The sequence below is a fragment of the Chiloscyllium punctatum genome, chromosome 32 (genome assembly GCF_047496795.1).
Source record: "Chiloscyllium punctatum isolate Juve2018m chromosome 32, sChiPun1.3, whole genome shotgun sequence".
In the NCBI taxonomy this organism is placed as follows: Eukaryota; Metazoa; Chordata; class Chondrichthyes; order Orectolobiformes; family Hemiscylliidae; genus Chiloscyllium; species Chiloscyllium punctatum.
The window spans coordinates 41,201,138-41,218,740 of record NC_092770.1 but is presented as its reverse complement, the minus strand read 5'-3'; the positions used below and the strand labels follow the sequence as shown (position 1 = coordinate 41,218,740).

The following is a 17,603-nucleotide window of genomic DNA, read 5'->3' as shown; positions in this document are numbered from 1 at the left end:
TGAAGATCCATTATCATAGTTTGCCTGATCAGAGAAAGGAGAATGTGGCTTTTTGGCTTCAGTGACATCCAATTACTGCCAATCTAGTTCCTCTATTTTGTATGGTGTGGGGATGTGAGTTTATGTCTCAGTATTTAGTAATTTTTAGAGAACACTTCTTCCGCAATAGGTACCAACATTAACTTGCAAGTCAGTAGACAGCCATACTGGATCAACTGAATCAAAATTTTAGAATTCACTTAAACACCTGCTGTATTCTCCATTCCATGTCATAAACTCTGGTGGTATCTTATAAGGCACTGAATGAACTGGGCTATGTTGAGAGATCTGGGACAGTTGCCTGAGAGATGCAGCAAGGCCTTTCTTGACATCAAGACCAACTAGTAGCATTTTCCAACTATGTTCTGAATGTCAAGATTATTGTTCGACACTGGTGAGATGCCTATTAAAGGGTAAGCAGTCTCTTTAACACGGAATTCACTTCATTAATATGCAACTTCCCATCCTACCACCACAACGAGGAAACTAGATGTCAGCAATTCTTGACATGAAAGTCTGAGTGGTTACTTGGCAACTCCAGCTTGCGTCCTGCTCCTCTGGGCATCCACCTTGGATTTCTGGCTACAAAATCTCAGGGGACGGTCCAGGACACCCTCATCCTCGGACACTGACTGACTAGTGGAAACCATCAATGCACCTTTCCAATCCAATTGTTGGACACTTCTGTGCTTTAATTTTGCACATCAAGGCATATTGGCAACCAGCATTGCATTGCTACTGCAATGACATTGTATTCATTGAGACAGACACACAGCTCACACACTGCACCCAGCTTTATCTCAGGAATGTACAGCTGTCCTCTTAGAGCTCCCTCAATCTGAGCCAACCTGGATATTCAAAGCATCCCTACCTTGCCTTACCTTTGTGTGCTTTTCCTCCCCCACTTCTCTCCCCAACTTTGTTGCACAAAGTCAAACACTATTCATTAATTCGGTATTAAACATATGGATATTATAGTCCACTCAATCGTCTGACAGCATTGAACGTAACATCAAATTTTATGATCAACTTATAACCAGAGCCTTCTATGTGTCTTTTCTTCAGCAGTCATAGATAAAGAAAGGGGTAAGGCTGTTACTTTGCTGACTGAGTTTCTATTGCTCTTTAAGGCCTTAGTGAATCTGCTAGAGCAGAGTGCAGATCATTAAATTTACTTCTGCAGGCAAAATCAAATGGAGAAGAAACACTCTATAATCCTTAAAAAGCTCCTATTCAATGTTTGGAACAACTAGGAGCATTTTCCAGCTAAGTGCCAGGAATTGAGGTGAGATTCTCACTCACAAAAGAGAGATGTTTATTCAAGGGTTTATTGCTTGTCATCAGCCTCATTAACTTCCCATCTCCACTCAGCAATATGCAGCTTCCTAGCCTGCCAGCCACTGTGAGGAAATGAGATGTTGAATTTCTGATGTGAAACTCAGCGTAGGTATTTGATAACTTCAGCTCACTGCTTGCTTTTCCAGCCTGCTACCTTGAACACCCAGCAACAAAGTCTCCGGGAATGCTCCAGGCCACCTGCCATACTCATCAACGGCGCTGGTATCCAACAACTGCCAGTCTCTCAGAACCCTCATGGCACCTCTCTGTTCTATTTGCAGGATATTCCTGCATGTTAAAGCTGCACTTCAGAGGACACTGGCAAAACATTGGCATTGAAAAACAGCTGCAAGGACACTTTGTACACAGACATCCAGCTCACAGACTGGTCCAGGCTGCATCCCAGGGCTGCACACTTGCTGTATTAGTACTCACTCACCTTGAGCCTACCTTGATGCTGACAGCCTTGCCTTTTTACACTTTGCCCATTCACCCAGAGCTACTAGGTTCACAGTATTTCCATTTTGCCTTGCTATTTAGTGCAGACACAAAGTCAGGAAGTTTGCCATAATAGTCCACAGTCCTCAGTCAAGTGAAGGGGGACTGCCTTCAGGCAGTGGGGGGGGGGGTCACGATTCAGATGGTCAAAGGCAGCGTCCAACATCAGTCCAGAGACTTGAACACAGTTTATCAGCCACTCAGGGCAATCAGGGTCATGATCCCCTTCTTATATTACATCAGATTGGCTGTTTCTGCCATAATGTGGACAGGTTTCTCCTGGAAGAAGAGAAAAGGGGGATTGAGTGAGATGAATGTGAGTGGCGTAAGTGTTAGTGCTAGTGCTGGTGAGGAAAGATGGTGAGATGTCCTGAGTGAGTAAGTAGGCAATGCAGATGATCAGAAGAATTAGTGGTGTTGGAGGGTTGGGTTTGGTGATTGCAAGTGAGGGAAGATGTTACAGATGATAGTGAAAGAGCTAGAGCATTAACAGAGGTGGGAGTTGCAATAGAGATAGAGACAGTTTGCAGTATCAGGGAAAAGGTGCGGTCACTTCCTGTGGTTGAGCAGAAAAGGTCATTCCTTCACTGCTGGGAGTTCCTCCAGACAGCTCAGATCACAATGACCCTCATAACAATCTGAGACCCTGCTGGCACGATCTGATAGTGTGGCCTCTTCTGGCAATACTCAGATTAGAGCACATCCTACCTGTGAACTATTCTGACCACCTTGGTCTCTAGATACTTGTCCACAAATCAGAACTGCAATTTTCTCTTATCTGCAACTTCCAGGGAAAATTTTATGAACCATGCTGGGCATCAACAGTCTGATAATACTTATCCTTTCAAATGGCCTTTCAAAGTTGGAGTGGCTGCCTTGGATGTTTGTCTATTCTGGGATACCTGTGCAGTGACAAGTTCTTCTGGGTACTGAGAGTGGGAGAATTGGGTTAGCATCAAACATGAGGAGTACCATAGGAATGGCATAGGTAGTCAATGAGACAATAGTCATGAAAGTGCATGAGACCTTATGGAGTCAAACCTTCATGAATCTCAACAAAATTGACTTAGCCAAAACATGTAAGATTCAGCCCTTCCTACAGGGAATCAAACACAGCTTTTAATTTCTAGATTTTCCCCTCTTCTTATATTGCAATTTCTTCCTCCCTTTGTTTGTGCCTGACTAAAGTTTTACAGATTCTGGCCGCACTCTTGGACTTTGCCAAATGGGTCAATCTTCATGTGTAAGCATAGGCTGTGGAATTACACACACTATTCAGATACAGCAGAGACTCACAGCTCAGTCTTGTCTTATTTGAAGTTCAAAGTTCTTAATTTCCAAAGATAAAAGTATAAAGAGCAACATTCCTGGCCATTTATCCACTTTCCCCTTACCTAGCCTAAGGACATTTAGATTCACTGTAGTCCCATATTGTCCTCTCTGCTGTCACTTGACTAGGCACAGATCTTGCACTTCATTGATTTATATAGTTCAACTTTTGATGGTTTTAGATATTGAAAAAGTGGATCCATATGGATTGGTTGAATTATTTTACAAATTCTAAATACTTGACTTATTAACTATGAGGTTTATTTTGTCTGTCATTTTTATTATTTTTTTTAATATATTTTTCCTACATTTCTAGTTTCTTCTGGGGGGGCTGAAAATTGATGACAATTTAGTGTGCTCCCTGAAGGATGAAGAGCTTGCATCACTGAGAGCAGCGAAGAAGTTTAATGTTATTGTCAATCACATCATTCCCAAGGACATCGCTGATATTCGAAAGCTTACTTACAGACTATCCAAATACGTTGGACAGCTTAAGTCAGAGGACTTTGAGAGGACGCTGCTGACCTTGGTGTTCACAGCTTATCAGGCAGTAAAATTTAAAGGACACCAACAGGACTACTGGGAAGAGTCACTTGTAAATCTCTTTCAAGCTTTAAAACAAGATTTGATGTCTTAATAATTCTGATTTTGGGGGTACTGGAAGAAAGTTAAGCTTAGTGAAGTTTAATTCTTGAATATTTAACTCTCTCACTTCTAGTGATTTCTCAATGGTTCCTCTAGTTTCATTAAGCATTCTAAATTAGCTTTTTTTTGCAGGATCTGCATTAAAATGCAAGTATTTTCTACCCTTTTCACAAAAAAAGATGACTATATGTAACATAATCCTCTCTAATCCAAAAATATAAGTGATGGTGAAATGCAAATATTTTGAATATTGGGCCATTAAAGTACAAAAAAGATTGGGAGATTCAACTATAAATGCTTCTTGATCAAATAAAACCTGACCAAAACTATTCAAAGGAATGATATAGTGAGGCATAAGACTTTCAAGCATTTAACTGCAGGAAACCAAATCCACAGATACAGGGGTTCTACTGTTAAAGTGTATCACTCAACTGCAATTAGCCCTCAAAGCCAGTTTATGGGGACCATAAATGAATTTCAATATTTTTTTCTCCCAATGAAATCAAATCAAATTTAGTCATTTTATGCTGGCTCCAAGAATCAGGAAAGTGGGTTCCTATTATATAAATCTGTCACTTACTTCTTACTGATAGAGGCTGGAGTGCAAAATGGAAGTGTTACATTGGTACAGCAAAGAGTGTTCTTCTGAGAATTAGGTGGAGGGTGGGAGCTTTATTCTGCAGTTGACTATACTGGGGATGGTTGTCGTGGGATGATAGCGCTGATATGGAATGCCTAAAGGGTTTTCAACTCTAGCACTAGTATTCTATCATTTTAACAAACACAAAGCTAAAAAATTACTTGTCAGGTGAGCTGATAATGAAATATGTCAGCCGTGATTAAAATGGTAGCAGGCATTTTGCTAATGGATCACCATGCATTTCCTGCAAAAAATAACATTTGCACTTAGTTAATCAGAATAGCATACTTTTGTTAAAGATTTAGAAATATAAACAGCTGTTCTATTTAAAATGCAATACAATATAGAATATGATTGAAATGAATGCTTTTCTATAACTAAATTGCTATCGTTGTTTGAATATTGCCAGGCGGAGGGGTTATTTTCAGGGCTTGGGATTGCGATGTGCTGAAAATGCAATCTTACCTTCAACATCGCAGACTGGCTTCGTAGGTGTTCGTTTCTATTTGCCAGAGTGCATTTGAAATGGCGGTGACAGTTTTTCACAAGTGACTCAAAAATACTAATTAAGAGGATTATTGGGTAGAGGAATTCAATGATACATCTTGTATGTATTGAGATACATTCTTAGAAAAACTGAAGAAGCCATATATTATCACAAACTCAGAAAAGGATAGTAACATAAAATTTGCTCCGATTATAATGACTCCAACCCTTGGGAGGAGAACCAAGATGAACTGGAGACTGTGGAAAATCTGACTGTGTTGCACGTCACTTAAATCTTCTACTCTAATATGAGAAATACCATCATTTATTTACAGTTGATACATGACTTACACGTATGAACCCGTCACACCACCCTAACACTCATTGGATCATTAAATGTGACTGATTGTAATTGCAGGAACAAATAAATCGGCTGACCAGGGCAGGATGTCTGCATTTTATTGTTGCACAACATCTGAAAGCTTTCCTTTTGTGTGTCTGGTCAAAGGTGCATATCACATAGGGGTGGATGGTAAAACTATTGAACTATAGATAGTATTTATTGTATTCATTGAAGAAGAAAGCATTGTTTCTCACTCCTCACTGTGTGCCTTTTCTCTTTTGAAGTCCATCAGCATTCCATTCCCTTATGATTTCATTGGAGGAAAGGGGAGAGTTTGTCCAATTAAGAGCTGGGAACTTTGCATCGTGAAAGGTAGATAAATCAATGGCAGTCCATGATAGAAAAAATATCATTGTTACCTACTTCTTAAGTAGTTGAAATGCAGAGCTTTCCTTGTATAAGTGAAGTATCCAATGATACTTGGCTGGATATCAAAACTGCAGGTACGTTCACCTCCGAAGATCTTGACTCACTGGCTATAGCGCACCTGTTTGCCAGTGATCTATGTCAGAGATCAGTAGCGTCAAAAAAAGTCCTTCCACAGAATCCACTCACAATGCTGTTAACAGAAAAATGTCATGTTCCCATTTTGGTAGCAACACTTTGCGTGAAAAAATAATTCAATAATGAGTTATAATGGTCACTTATATTTTTTAACATTTCTTTTTATTAAATACTTAAGTGTTACTGAGCCTTTAACTTAAGGCTTCATTCTTAAGGATTCATTCAATAAATGACCAATTAAGTCAAACATATTTTAAATGTTCTAGTCTTTTTTTGTTAATAAATAAAGTTTTAAAAATCAATTAAGTTAATTGGAAAAATTTCTATCCTTGTTGCAGAAGAAAGAGACCTCAGGCATTTGGTTACAATTGTGGATTATATTCCCGGATAATGTTCTCTTTCAAAACAATCTGAGAGCTTTGGTTTGTACTTTTCCTTTCCAATAGTCTATTTTCTCAAAGACCCCAAACTAAGGAAATCTTGGATTCAGCATCCGGATGTCCTTCATGAAAAATGTTTGAAATAAAAAGAAAAAAAAAGTCATTACAAAACAGCTTAAGCTATCATCCCCCAGCAAGGTGGCACAGTGGTTAGCATTGCTGCCTTACAGTGCCAGGGACACAGGCTCAAATTCAGCCTCAGGCGACTGTCTGTGTGGAGCTTGGACATTCTCCCCATGTCTGTGTGGGTTTCCTCTGTGTGCTCTGGTTTCCTTCCACAATCCAAAGATATACAGGTTAGGTGAATTAGAGTCATAGAGTCATAGAGTCATAGAGATGTACAGCATGGAAACAGACCCTTCAGTCCAAACCAACCATGCCGACCAGATATCCCAACCTAATCTAGTCCCACCTGCCACCACCCGGCCCATATCCTTCCAAACCCTTCCTATTCCCATACAAATGCCTCTTAAATGTTGCAATTGTACCAGCTCATTCCATACCCGTACCACCCTCTGTGTGAAACAGTTGCCCTTTAGGCCTCTTTTACATCTTTCCCCTCTCACTCTAAACCTACACCCTCTAGGTCTGGAGTCCCCGACCCCAGGAAAAAGACTTTGACTATTTACCCTATCCATGCCCCTCATAATTTTGTAAACCTCTACACCCCTCAGCCTCCGACGCTCCAGGGAAAACAGCCCCAGCCTGTTCAGCCTCTACCTATAGCTCAAATCCTCCAACCCTGGCAACATCCTTGTAAATCTTTTCTGAATCTTTTCAAGTTTCACAACATCTTTCCGATAGGAAGGAAACCACAATTACACGCAATATTCCAACTGTGGCCTAACCAATGTCCTGTACAGCTGCAACATGACCTCCCAACTGCCATACTCAGTACTCTGATCAATAAAGGAAAGCATACCAAACACCTTCTTCACTATCCTATCTACTTGTGACTCCACTTGCAAGGAGCTATGAACCTTCACTCCAAGGTCTCTTTGTTCAGCAACGCTCCCTAGGACCTTACTATTCAGTGTATAGGTCCTGCTAAGATTTGCTTTCCCAAAATGCAGCACCTGAATTAAACTCCATCTGCCACTTCTCAGCCCATTGGCCCATCTAGTCCAGATCCTGTTGTAATCTGAGGTAACCCTCTTCGCTGTCCACTACACCTCCAATTTTGGTGTCATCTGCAAACTTACTAACTGTACCTCTTATGCTCGCATCCAAATCATTTATATAAATGACAAAAAGTAGTGGACCCAGTACCGATCCTTGTGGCACTCCACTGGTCACAGGCCTCCAGTCTGAAAAACAATCCTCCACCACCACCCTTTGTCTCCTACCTTTGAGCCTCTTCTGTATCCGAATGGCTAATTCTCTCTGTACTCCATGAGATCTAACCTTGCTAATCAGTCTCCCATGGGGAACCTTGTCGAACGCCTTGCTGAAGTCCATATAGATCGCATCTACTGCTCTGCCCTCATCAATCTTCTTTGTTACTTCTTCAAAAAACTCAATCAAGTTTGTGAGACATGATTTCCCATGCACAAAGCCATGTTGACTATCCCTAATTGATCATGCAAAATTGCCCATAGTGTTCAGGGATGTGTACGTTAGGTGCATTAGTCAGGGGTAAATATGGGATAATGGGGTGGGTGAGTGGGTCTGGGTGGGTTACTCTTTGGAGAGTCAATGTGGAGTTTCCACACTGTTTCCACACTGTAGGGATTCTGTGAGTTAACTCTGTCAATAAGGTTTTAATCACGTGACATGGCTACAGCCCTCAGTCAATATTTCTGTATTGTTTACAAATGTGGGGACCTGTAGTCAAACTAAGTCCTTTTACATTAGCTTCAAGAATCAGGATAGTAGGTCCATATTATAAAAATGTCAATAATGTGGCCCAAACTTCTCACTGATAAAGGCTGTTGTGGAAAGTGGAAATGTATCATTGGTACAGTAGTGAGTATTCTTTTGAAAGTTGGGAGGAGGGTGGGACCTTTATTCTGCAGTTGACTATACTAGGGAAGGTTGTAGTGGGATGGTTAGCGCTGATACAGAATGCCTGACCAGGTTTCAACTCCAGCACTAATATACTGTCATGTTAACAAAAAACAAAATACAAAGTAGCATTGCTCCCCAAATAAAATAAAACATGTTTTGTTTACTGGCACAGTTTTGAAAAATCAGCAATCAAGGACAGAAATTTCTGTGCCCACCCAGAACATTCAGAAGCGTGGGCTAGAGAGGTTTATTGTGGAAGGGACAAAAATGCAGTTTTCTATCGGTGGGTTAGAATTTTGCTATTAATTTATCAGAAACTTTCAGGCAGCTTGACATTCCTGACATTGTGTTTTACACACACTCCTGTGCCATGAATACTCAACAGCACCCCAGCCCGTTGGTGGCTGTCATCATATTGGCCTAAAATGTGAAACATGCCTGTTCATGAATCTAACTATATTTATAGGCATATACCTCATAACATTGACATTTTCCTCCAAGAGTGTACAAACCTCTTCACTAACTGAGATCCTTCAAAACCATGGTGTTCCTTTACAGTAACACTTACACTATTAGGAGTGAAGCCTGACTGGGCAATAAGCCCACCCAAATGTGGCAGGGGAGAAATGATTTGGTGAATAGTAATCAGATATGTACATTTTCCAAGTTGTGTTGAAAAGTCACTGCCCTAATGTGGTGTGAGTTGCTCTATTGAAGCTGTTTTTATGTTTTAAGCATGAATCCTGGCAAACATGTAAGGGGCCAGTAGTGCAACATTTTAGCCACAATTAAGTTATAATTAGTTTAGCCATGTTAGCGGCACATGGCACAGTGGTTAGCACTGCTACCTCACAGTGTCAGAGACTCAGGTTCAGTTCCCGCCTCAGGCGACTGACTCTGGAGTTTGCACATTCTCTCCGTGTCTGCATGGGTTTCCTCCGGGTGCTCCTATTTCCTCCCACAATCCAAAAATGTGCAGGTTAGGTGAATTGGCCAAGCTAAATTGCCCATAGTGTTAGGTGTAGGGGAATGGGTGGGTGGCGGGTTGGTGTGGACTTGTTGGGCCGAAGGGCCTGTTTCCACACTATAAGTAATCTAATCTTAACATTTGCAAAATTTCCTTAATTTGGGAATGTTCCCATTGGAAGATAGCAAATGTAATTCTTTTATTTAAAAAGGGAGGGAGACAGAAAGCAGCAAGCAGGAAGCTACAGGCAATTCAGCTTTACATTTTTAAAGCTATCATAAAAATGTTGTAACTAGGTACTTGAATAAGTTTAAGGGCATCAGAGTAGACACTGTTTTGTGAAAGAGAAATCATGTTTGACCAATTTATTGGAGTGAATGCAAGAAAGAACATCTGCTGTAAACAAAAGGGAACTTATTGAATACTGTATTTGATTTTCAGGAAGCATTTTAATCAAGTGAACATTAAGGGTTGTTGTGGAAAATAAAAGCACATGGCCTAGGGTGTAGCATATTGGCATGGATAGAAAATGGCTAGCTAATAGGAAGCATCAAGGACACAAACAAGATGATGACCTGGATAGCAAGATGTGATGAATAGTATGCCAGAGGGATCAATTCTGGGACCTCAACTTTTGCAATGTATATACTTGACTTGGATAAAGGGACTGAAGATATTATTTTAAATTTGTTGATGATGCAAAATTGGTAGAAAAGTAAGTTGTGAAGTAGTCAAAAGGAGCTTATGAAGGATTATAAATAGATTGAAGAATGGGTAAAGGTTTGACAAATGGAGCATAATGTAGGAAAATCTAAAATTTCCATTTTGGCAGGAAGAGTGTAAAAGCATATTATCTAAATGGTGCATGATTATAGAGCTCTGAGATGCAAAGAAATCTGGGTTTCCTCAGGAATCACAAAAGGTTAGAATACAGATAGAGCAAAAAATAAGGAATCTATTAGAATGTTATCCTGTGTTGTGAGAAGACTTGAAAATACAAGATAAAGGGGCTAAACTTCAATTGATATTCATTCATCAGTGAGATGTGGGAATCATTGGCTGCACCAACATTTATTATCCTTTCCCTGATTGCTTGAGATCGTGGTGGTGAGCTGCTTATTTGTACTGCTGTAGTCCTTAGGATGTAAGGGAACCCTCATTGCTGTTAGGAAGAGAGCTCTGAGATGTTGACCCAGCAACAAGCAAGGAACTGTAATACAGTTTCAAGTCACAACAGTGTGTGGTTTTGATGGGAACTTACAGGTGGTAATGTTACCATTCATTTGCTGACCATGTCCTTCCAGGTAGTAGAATTCATTGGTTTGGAAGGAGCTGTTGGAAAAGCCTTGTTGAGTTACTGCGATATAGTTTATAGATAGTACGCGTAGCTGTCACCATGCATCGGCAGTGAAAGGAATGAATGTTGAAGATGCTGGATGGGTTGCCAATCAAGTGGGCTACTATCAAGCTTGTTAAATGTTATTGAAGCTGCACTTCAGAGGACGTGGTGGATGGAGTACGGTTACATTTTCAGAAGACTTTGGATAAGTACCTGAATAAGGAATGTTTGGAAGGAAAAGGGCCAAGCGCAGGCAGGTGGGATTGGTTTAGTTTGAGATTATGGTCGGCATCGACTTGTTGGACTGAAGAGTCTGTTTCTGTGCTGTAAGACTCTATAATTCTCTGATATCGTGTTCCTGTACTCAAATTCTCTCACTATGAAGGCCAACAAAGAGCTGGTCTTCTATACTGTCTGCTGCAGTTACACACTTACTTTCAGTGACTGGTGTACGAGGACATCTAGGTCTTGTTGAATATTCCTTTCTCTCAATTTACAGCCAATCAAATAATAATTTCCTTTTTAACTTTGTGACCAAAGTGGTTAATCTCACACCTATTCATATTATACTACATCTGTCAAGCATTTGCCCACAAACTCAGCCTGTCCAAATCACACTGCAACATCTCTACATCCTCCTCACAGCTCACTCTCCCACCCAGCTTTGTATCATCTGCAGATTTTGAGATACTACATTTAGTTTCCTCATCTAAATCATTAACATATTTTGTGAATAGCAGGAGTCCTAATACCAATCACTGCAGTATCCCACAGGTCACTGCCTGCCATTCAGAAAAGGACCCATTTATTTCTATTCTTTGTTTTCTGTCTGCTAACCAATTCTCTATTCATCTCAATACATTATACTCCAACCCATGTGTGTTAATTTTTATACATTAATCTACGATGTGGGATTTTGTTGAAAGCTTTCTCAAATTCCAAATAAACCAAATCACTGCTCATCCCACCCACCATCAACCGTATTTTACTTCCTTGAAGAATTCAGTAAATTTGTAAAGCATGCATTTCCTCTTGTAAATCAATGTCAATGATTGTGAATAGACTTATGGGATTGGGTTGGGTTGGGTTGGATTTGTCCTGCTTTTGATGTGTAGGACATATTTGGACAATTTTCTACATGTTTGCATAGATGTCAATCTTGTTCTTGAACAGCATGGATTGGGAAACAGTTTGTCCTGGAACACAAATCTTCAGTACTACTCTGGAATGTTGTCAGGGCTCATAACCTTTGCAGTACCTAAAGCATCCAGTCATTTCTTAATATTACATGAGTGAACTGAATTGATTGAAACTGGTTTATATGCTTTTTGGTGCCTCAGGTGAAGTCAATGTTGAGAACTTCTAGGGCAACTCCTACCTGATTGTGTCATCAAATTCTGATCCAACTGGCATTATAGACTCAGACTTGGCGGTATAGTGTCTGGGTACAGTACCTTACACTAAATTGTAAGAATTGATTCCAAGAGGCCTTTGCTTGACTTATAGGTGGGATTGCACTCCCAATGTTGGCACAAAACCCCTGTTATTGTGAAGAAGGGCCAACAGGGAAACATTTGTCATTTTCATTTCTGGTGTCGAGATGAATGCCAGGTGGTTCATCCAGTTTATTTTCCTTTCTTTAGGATAAATGGCTTGCTTGGTCATTTTAGAGGTAGTTAAGAGTCAACCACAATGCTGCATGTCTGGATTCACAGGTAGGCCAGACCAAGCCGGGATGTAAATGTATTGGAAACAGAGAATGGGTTGACTTAGAGGAAAGTTGGACAAGATAGGCTTGTGTTCTCTGGAGTTTAGAAGACTAAGAGAGGGGGCTTGACTGAAACATATAAAATCCTGGGGACATTGACAGTATGAACCTCTGAACTCCCTTCCTCAAAGAGTAGAAGAAGCAGAATTCTTGAATGTTCTGAAGGCAGAAGTTGATCAATAGAGTTGGTAAGAAATGGCAAGAGGGAATCCAAGATGGCGGCATCTTGTTAGGATCGCATTTGCTGGGCTCCGCGCTGCAACACAGACCCAGAACCCATCCCAAGAAAATTTTCTGTGAGCAAAAACACAGAAACAGAGCTAGAGACCTGGAAAAAATCTACTTACCTTTGTCCTTGCAGCTGGAGAATGCCAAAAAAAGGAGGAAGCTTGCCTTGGGCTTTGGCCAAGGCCCAGCCCACTGAAGCAGCGGGCTTGCTGACTCACCACCTCCTGGTTGAGGAACTGGCCAAATCGTGCAAGGTCCTTGGGAGGCAGATCCAGGAAAAAGTCACGGAGAAGCTGTGTTTGCTATGCTACAAGACTTGGGAAAAAGGACCAATGAACCCGAGTGCCGGACTGCAGGGGTAGGGTCAGAGATTGATTCCTCCAAGAGCTGGATTGAACCCCTGGAAGCACGGGTCCGTGCTCTGTGGGATCTGGTAGATGATCTCGAAAACAGGGGCAGAAGAAAGAACGTGCACATTGTTGGCATACCGGAGCGGACGGAAGGTGAGCAGCCAGTGGAGTTCTTCGAGAAGTGGTTCCTGGAGTTCCTTGGTTTGGAGGTTGAGAAGGGAAGGATAACAACTGAAAGAGCCCACCAGATCGCCAGGTGCTGATCAGCACCCACGCCCTGTCCTGGTAAGGTTCCTTCATTATAAAGACAAGCAGAGGGTCATGGAGGCCTCCAGAGCCGAGGGGAGGGATTCAAGGGCGTTGGTATGTGGCGGCTCCAGGGTCATGTTTTTTCAAGACTTCTTGGTGTTAGTGGTCTGGAAAAGGAAGTCCAAGATGGCATCAAGAAGAGATTGAGAGTGCTTGGGATCCAGTATTCTTTAAGCTATCCAACAGTGCTTTGGATCAATCATAATGGATCCATACATTTGTTTGATTTGCCAGAGACAGCAAAGAACCTTGTGGACAAGTTGACTTAAATGAACGGCCGAATACGCGTAGAGGACAGAGCTGTTCGGGTTTGCTCTTCCTTAAAAAGAGTGGAGTCTCCTTCCTCGTAATAAGTTGTGTGAAATGAGTCTGGGATGGATATTTATCTTCATCTCTTAAATTAAGTTAAGGGATGGGTGACATATTTATTTTTAGTTTACTTCTTTATAGTACTAACCTTGCTCTCAGGTGTTTTTTATTCTCTACCAGGTGGTCAGTGTATGTGGTGCAACCCTAGCTGGTAGGAGTTGAGAAGGTGGTTGGGATGGTTCATAGGGTTGTAGGGTGTATAGGTGCCCCCTTTGAATGGGGGAGTAAATTCCTCCAAACAGTGCCTTTGGCGATTTTTTGTTTTTCTGTTTTTGCTGTGCATAGTTTTTGTAAGTTTTGCAGATTTGTTGGCTTTAATTATTTTAGTCTGTGTAGATTTTGGGTTTTGTGGATTCTCTTGCATTAAACTCAGCGATGTGTAGTTTGGGTTCTTCCTCTCTGGAGTCCAGATGGTGCTATAGAAGGTTATGGCTCAGGATGTGTTTAAGTGGTGCACCTGGAAAATTAAGGGGAGTCATTCACCCGTCAAGAGGAAGCAGGTACTTTCCAGCCTTAAAAGGGAGAGAGTGAATGTTGCCTTCTTACAAGAAACACACTTGGATGATGCAGAGCATTTGAAGCTGCAACAGAACGGGTAAGACTGGGTTTATTTTTCATCTTTCAATACAAGGAGTAGAGAGTGGCTATTTTAGTTAGAAAGAGTCTCCCATTTAAGTTATTAGAGTGTATTAAAGACACACAAGGGACACTTGTAATCCTTAAAGCTTTGATACATGAGGAAGAATATGGGATCTTAAATGTTTACTGTCCCCCAGCCCAAACCCTTAAATTCTTGACAGATGCACTTTTTAAACTGGTTAACCTTGCATCTCCACATATCATTGCAGGAGGGGATTTCAATTGTTTCATAGACCCTACGGTAGACAGATTGCCCAAAGGCCCACTGATATCTTCTTTGCAATCTAAACAGTTAAGGGATTTGTGTGCTGAATTGGGGTTGGGAGATGTTTAGAGGTACCTTTAGCCTACTGGCAGGGACTTCACGTTCTTTTTGAACCCACATAAATGCCATACCAGGATTGATCATTTTCTGATCCCCACAGCACATCTGGGCTCGGTGGCGTCATGAACAATTGGCTATATCACTATTTCCGATCACGCCCCAGTATAGTTAATGCTTAAGAGTATGGATACAGTGGCAGCTCAAGGCACTGGCGACTAGACCCCTTCGTCCTCAAGGATAGCAAATTTATTGAATTCTTTTCTACTGAGTTCAAGGCTTTTTTAGGTATTAATTCAGGCTCGGCCAGTTTCCTTTGGGAAACAGCTAAAGGCTATGATAGAGGATTGATTATTTCCTATTCAGCCAGTAAAAAGTGACGGACAGGTGAGTAGCAACGCTTGGTCGTGACGTGTCTGAAAGCAGCTGAAAAGGCATATTTTGACAAGCCCTTGCTGGTTAAACTGGAGAGGATCACGGCGCTTCGGTCTACGCTGAACTCCATGCTCACACGGACAGCCAAGAGAGAGCTTACATTTGCAAGTCAAAGCCTGTTTGAGCATGTGGATTATATGGGCAGGTACCTAACATACCTTGCTGGGTAAAAGAGTGCCCCCAGGCCATTACCTCGATTAGAGAGGGTACTGGAAATTTGACCTACAATTCTAAAAGGATTAATGCAGCATTCCAGAAATTTTACTCTGAATTATACCAATCTGAAAGCTGCGAGAGTGGGTGGGTTAGGATGGAGTCTTTTTTTAAGAATTTCAACCTTTCGGGAGTGACCCCTGAACAAGAGTCTCTCCTCAATGCCCCATTGTCAGAGCAAGAGGTGCAGGAGGCTGGAAGGCAGCTCCAGAGTGGAAAGGTGCTGCGCCCTGACAGGCTCCCCAATGAGTTCTATAAGGAATTTATATCTATATTGTCAGGGCCGATGCTTAGTATGTTTAATAACTCACATAGTCGTGGCCTTCCTCTCACCATCTCTCAGAGAGGTGAACATCTCTCTCATTCTTAAAAAAGAGAAGGCCCCGGAGGATTGTGCTTGCTAAAGACCCATTTCACTCCTGAATGTCAACTTCAAAATCTTACCTAAGACTCTGGCATTCAGGCTAGAAACTTTACTGCCGTCCGTCATTAAGGAGGACCAGACGGGGTTCATAAAAGGTCATAGATCGATGGATAATGTCAGGAGATTACCTAACATGATCCAGATAAGTCAACAGTGGCCAGTACAGGGATTGGTGATCTCCTTAGATGCGGAAAAGGCATCTGACATGGTCGAGTGGCCATATCTTTTTCATATTTAGGGAGAGACCTTCATCAGGTGGGTGGAGGGCCTGTATAGTGATCCTCTTGCTGTGGTCCTCACCAATGGTGTACGGTCAAGCAATTTTAATATTTGTAGGGGCAATCGACAGGCTGTCCCTTGTCACCATTGCTTTTCACTTTGGTGTTGAACCGCTGGCAGAGGCAATATGCAGGGATCCCAATGTAATCGCTCCAGAACTAGGGACAAAGTCACATAAGATCGCATTGTATGTGGATGACGTTCTCGTCTTCTTATCAATCCCAGCAGTCTCAGTGCCACACCTGATACAATGCATCAATCTATTTGGTGGCTTCTCGGGTTATAACATCAGTTTTTGACAAGTCAGAGGCCATGCCGATAGTGATCTCCCGAGAGTGTCTGATCCTGAGGGCGGATCTCGGTTCCCCTTTAGATGGTTGCAGGAGGGCTTTCTCTACTTAGGTATATTTATTACTCCTATTTTTGATTGGCTATTTAAAGCCAATTTTGCCTATTTATTCAACAGAATCAAGCAGGACCTTCATAGATGGGAGGCACTTCCGATAGCCCTCATTCTGTCCCACCTGTTGTATCCTATGTGAATGCTTCCTTTGCTTTCTACTAGGCAAATATTTAGAAGACTGAGCAGCTGGTTTAGTTCTTTTGTCTGGTATCGCAAGCAGCAACTAATTAAATTGACTAAACTGCAGTTACCTTACAGACTGGGAGGAGTGGGCCTTCCAAATATCAAAAACTATCAGTTAAGCTTGTTGCTATCTTACGTGAATTATTGGGCTGCGGGGGTCCCTCATTCACTATGGTTGGACATCGAAGCATCTCAGGCAAGATGCCCCCTTAATAGCCATTTGTTCTTAGATGAAATGAGAACAGTGAAGGAATATTGCCATAGCCCAGTAGTCATCAATACTGCCAAGGCGGAGAGGGCACTGTGTCAGGGTGAGGACAATATTGCCAAAACATCATGTTTGACACCCAAAGTTGGCATGCCGGGCTTTCAGTCAGGGACGATGGACTCTGGGTTTTAACTATGGGCAGCTAGAGGCATTTCTTGCCTGGATGATTTATTTGGAGGGGACATATTGATGTCCTTTGACAAGTTGGCTCAGAACTATGAATTGCCCAAGAGGGACCTCTTTCGTTTCTTTCAAATTAGAAACTTCATGCAGAAAGAGACCATATTTCTAACTGATCCTTATCGGTCTGACATGGAGAAGAGGGTTTTGAGTGCTGAGAATACATTATTTGTTAGCAACATTTGTCATCTATTGGGAGAGGGTCCCTGAAATGAGACCGAACTGCTCTTTAGGGTATCGGAGAAGAATTTGGACGTTGAGATCTCTTCTGAAATATGGGAGGATATCTGGGAAAATGCAAGGAGGATCTCGATTTGCAACACATGCCTTGCAATTGTAAATTCTCCACAGGATCCATTTGACCCGAGGCAGCCTCGCTAAATTTGAAGTGGAAGCATCTCCAATGTGTTCTAAATGTAAAGTGAGCCTGGGCACACTCACTCATTGTCTTTAATCCTGCCACAGACTGCGGGCATATTGGAGTGCTGTAGTAGGTGAAATAGAGAAGGCCCTGGGGATGGAGGTGGAGATGGACCCAGTATCTCTTCTTCTTGCTTTGTTAATTCACTTTCATTAGGTGCACACAAAAAAAGGCTTT

At 41.7% G+C, this 17,603-nt stretch overlaps 1 protein-coding gene across 1 annotated transcript in view; it reads left to right on the top strand.

Moving 5' to 3' along the window:
• The window catches only part of LOC140458091 (protein FAM180A), a 75,225-nt gene extending 69,199 nt beyond the window's left edge, over window positions 1-6,026 (top strand). Inside the window, exon 3 of the mRNA XM_072552156.1 lies at window positions 3,521-6,026. Coding sequence (XP_072408257.1) covers window positions 3,521-3,841 — 321 coding nt within the window. The 3' untranslated portion in view covers window positions 3,842-6,026. The remainder of the gene's footprint in view (window positions 1-3,520) is intronic.
• Window positions 6,027-17,603: the final 11,577 nt, after the last annotated feature.